Source organism: Borostomias antarcticus (genome assembly GCF_949987555.1).
Source record: "Borostomias antarcticus genome assembly, chromosome: 16".
Taxonomy (NCBI): Eukaryota; Metazoa; Chordata; class Actinopteri; order Stomiiformes; family Stomiidae; genus Borostomias; species Borostomias antarcticus.
Window position 1 is genome coordinate 23,166,284 of NC_140249.1, and position 3,912 is coordinate 23,170,195.

A 3,912-nucleotide genomic window follows, 5' to 3' on the forward strand; every position below is an offset into this window, starting at 1 on the left:
GCTCCTCGATCTGTGTCAGTTTTTTGGTTCTGCTGGTCCAGCCTGGCTCACGGACCCATCTGTCAAATCTCGGTCCTTATTAAGTAAGCATTGGACAGGGGGAGACAGTTTGGTGCAGAGGGAAAGTCTCTGGCTGTCTTGGAAGTAGCTCTCAGTGATAAAGGAAGCAAGGTAACGTTAAAGTGAAGTCTGCAACTGAGAAATATTTAGTTCCCTGCCAAAGATTCTGGTTGTTCTTTTGTAGGTTAGATTGTGTTTTACCCAGAAAAGGCTGAACAGAAATGGTGTTGAAGGCTGTAGGTGTCCCCAAGGATAGCCTGGCCCACTTGTTTGGATAAGGCAGAGGCTTTGAGATGCCTGAAGAGATATTAAAAGGTCATACAGAACAGCTGGTGTTTTCCGCCAGAAATGTTGCGAGATGTGACTAAAGTGAGAATTGCTTTAACCCTTTCATGCATGAATTATGATAACCTTGGTCCATGACTTTTTAGTGCTTTAGGGCTCTTTAGGCATGAAAAACAAGATTTGAAATTGTGAGTTAAGATACGAGTCCCTAGATACGAGCCCTTGATGACAGCTTTATTATGAGCTGGTCAGGGTATCACAAAAAAGTTCCTTTGCTGACTCTTCAACTAGTCAATGTAGCTAAAGTGACAAGTGACAAAAGGGGGGTGGGGGGGTCTGAGAGTGGAAGGGGGCGGAGTCTCAGGCACTGTTGTACAGTCTGATGACAGCTGGACAGAGGAGCGCCTGAACTGCTCTGTTTTGCACCTGGGAGGGACGAGCCTGTAGCGGAAATGCCCCCCATCTACCACAACTCGTCACGGGGATGGTAGAGGTCGTCCGGGATGACCTTCATTTTCTCCCTCATCCTCCTCTCCTCCACTGCCTCCAGACCATCCGGTTGTTGCCCGACAACAGAGCTGTTGGTCACCAGTTTGTTTCCCAGATAGCAAGCGGATGTGTAATGATTCTGGGCCATATATGGGCCGGAACTAAGCCACAAGGGCCAGATCTGGCCTGTATATGGCCCAGATCCGCTTGCTATCTGGGTTGTCTCCCCAGACAACATCTGCAGAACATCTGCAGAAGCCTGCTGTACGTCGAAGGACCTGAGCCTCCTGAGGAAGACCAGTCTGCTCTGTCCTTTCCTGTAGAGGGCCACGGTGTGGTCTAATGCATACAGTAGCAATAGGCTTAATAAAAATGTCGGGCACGGGCATACAGTACCCAGACAGAAATGCGTAGCGATGCGGAGAACGACAGGTATAATGGAAGGGGGAACCCAACTATGTCATGGCAAGGGCGTTTTCGGGCGGGCGGCTGTGGCAGAGCAGGTCATCCAATCATCGTAGGGTCAACGGTTCAAATCCCACCTTATACTGTCCACACGTCGAAGTGTCATTGGGCAAGACATGGGGACTGAACCCCAAATTGCTCCCAATGAGCAGGTTAGCACCTTGCATGGCAGCTGCCGCCATTGGTGTGTGATTGGGTGAATGAGAGGCCATTGTGAAGCGCTTTGGATAAAAGCGCTATATAAGTGCAGTCCATTTTCAATTGACACTTTGCACTAGTATTTCAAATGCTAAAGAACAGACTTGGCCTGATGTTTAAAGAGTTTTTCTGTGTATTGGGTGCATTCCCAGAGTATTGAAAGCAGGGATATTTTGAGCACATACAGTATGTATTCAAAAGGCTTCTTTCATTTGCACTGAAGTGATTTTGAGAGAGTCTAAGAGAGAAAGGGAGTGTGTGTCTCGTAAGTGAGCATAGTTTGCTGTATGTGTGTGTGTGTGTGTGTGTGTGTGTGTGTGTGTGTGTGTGAGAGGGGGAGAGAGAGAGAGAGAGAGAGAGATAAGAGCAGGTGAGCGAGGGTATGTGTCGAGCAATGGTTCAAATGTCCTGTCAGCCTAAAGAATGGTTTGGAGGAGGATGAGATTAGATGTTTTTGTTGGATTTTTGCTCTCTTCAGTGAAATTCCACTTAACCCAGCAAGATGTAGGCCAATGAGAAAAAAAGATATGTAAATACATAAATACAGAGGCAGCGAGACAGAGCAATAGGGAGAGAGAAAGAGTTGTGGAGACTGTGAGATCATGACTCACTCACCAGGCAGTGGACGTGTTATAGGGCATCAGTGTGGGGCTGTGGCTCTCTCTTCTCAGGCTGTGTCGGGGGTGATGGTGACTCAACGTCGTGACCTGGGCGTCCTCTTCCTCTGGGACCGGCCGGTGCCACTGGCTCCTGGCCTTCTTCAGCCAGCGTCCCCCCAGACCCCACTTCTCCAGATAGACCCGGCACACCTCGTAGTTCATAGCCGAGTAGTAGAGGAAGTCCAGCGCCAGCAACACCATGACGAAGAACCCGTAGATCCACACGCCCACCAGGGCTGTGTAGTTACTGTGAGGGAGAGACGGGGAATAGAAGACGTTCAATCGTTCCGTCTTGTCCCAGATAGCAAGCGGATCTGGGCCGTATACAGGCCAGATCTGGCCCTTGTGGCTTAGTTCCGGGCCCATATATGGCCCAGATCCGCTTGCTATCTGGGGTGTGTCTTTTAAGCGGCGTTGATAAGACAAGAAGGTGCATTAGTGGGATGAGAAGGGGAATTATTGAGGCACCTTCATGAGTCAATCTCAAGATTCAATATCTTATATATAATATATATATATATGTATCTGGTTCACATGTACTAGGAGTTTGACCAGGTTTAACCCAGATAGCAAGCGGATAAGAGTAGATGAGAGTAGTTGAAAGAAGAGAAGAGAAGAGAAGAGAAGAGAAGAGGAGAGAAGAGAAGAGAAGAGAAGAGAGGAGAAGAGAAGAGAAGAGAAGAGAAGAGAAGAGAAGAGGAGAGAAGAGAAGAGAAGAGAAGAGAAGAGGAGAGAAGAGAAGAGAAGAGAAGAGGAGAGGAGAGGAGAGGAGAGAAGAGAAGAGAAGAGAAGAGAAGAGAAGAGGAGAGGAGAGGAGAGAAGAGGAGAGAAGAGAAGAGAAGAGAAGAGAAGAGAAGAGAAGAGAAGAGGAGAGGAGAGGAGAGGAGAGAAGAGAAGAGAAGAGAAGAGAAGAGAAGAGAAGAGAAGAGAAGAGGAGAGGAGAGGAGAGGAGAGGAGAGGAGAGGAGAGGAGAGGAGAGGAGAGGAGAGGAGAGAGGAGATATCCCTGAGGGAGAAATGTGTGTTCTCAGCGGTGTAAAGGGTACCTCCATTCCATGGTGGCTCGGCTCAGTGTTTGCCTAACATCATCTAAAGGGAAGTACACATTTGCTGGCGTGTTTAAAGGCAGCAGGCCATAAATACCAGAATGTGTTTTTAAGTGAATCTCAGTGTAAGCAAACGGGTCTGTTTGGACAGGGCTGCGTGTGGAGAGATTGATCATCGCCACGCGGCTACAACTTTGTTGTAAACAAGGCAAAAAAAATGAGAAAAAAGGTGAAGATCTATTATGTGTGAGTATCAGGACATGCGGCAGAACGCTTCACACCCCAGATAGCAAGCGGATCTGGGCCATATACAGGCCAGATCTGGCCCTTGTGGCTTAGTTCCGGCCCATATATGGCCCAGATCCGCTTGCTATCTGGGACTGGTCTCTCTCTCTGAGCTCTCTGGGACGTGTGAACCACACCCATTTCAATAAGATTATTTGATTGTTCATTGTCGACATACCTGTACCATCAACTGGAAAGAGATTGAGATGTATTGTGATGTACTGAGGAAGATTTTTAAAAAACATAATGATTTATATGACTCATAATGACTCTCCTGGCCTTGGATGCTTGTCGGGAAGCCGAATCAGACCGAAATGTAAATATCCCACTCTCAGCACTGCTGTCCGTGGGTGAGGGTGAAACGGTCTCCCATCAGACTGTCTGCCACCAAAATGAAATTTGAAGGGCAGAGAAGCCGACCCCTGC

The 3,912-nt window shown here is 48.0% G+C and overlaps 1 protein-coding gene across 1 annotated transcript in view; it reads right to left on the reverse strand.

Moving 5' to 3' along the window:
• Positions 1-2,108: 2,108 nt before the first annotated feature.
• Positions 2,109-3,912, reverse strand: part of shisal1b (shisa like 1b) — a gene marked incomplete at both ends in the record, with an annotated part of 5,289 nt that continues 3,485 nt past the window's right edge. Inside the window, one exon of the mRNA XM_084451180.1 lies at positions 2,109-2,403. Coding sequence (XP_084307306.1) covers positions 2,109-2,403 — 295 coding nt within the window. The remainder of the gene's footprint in view (positions 2,404-3,912) is intronic.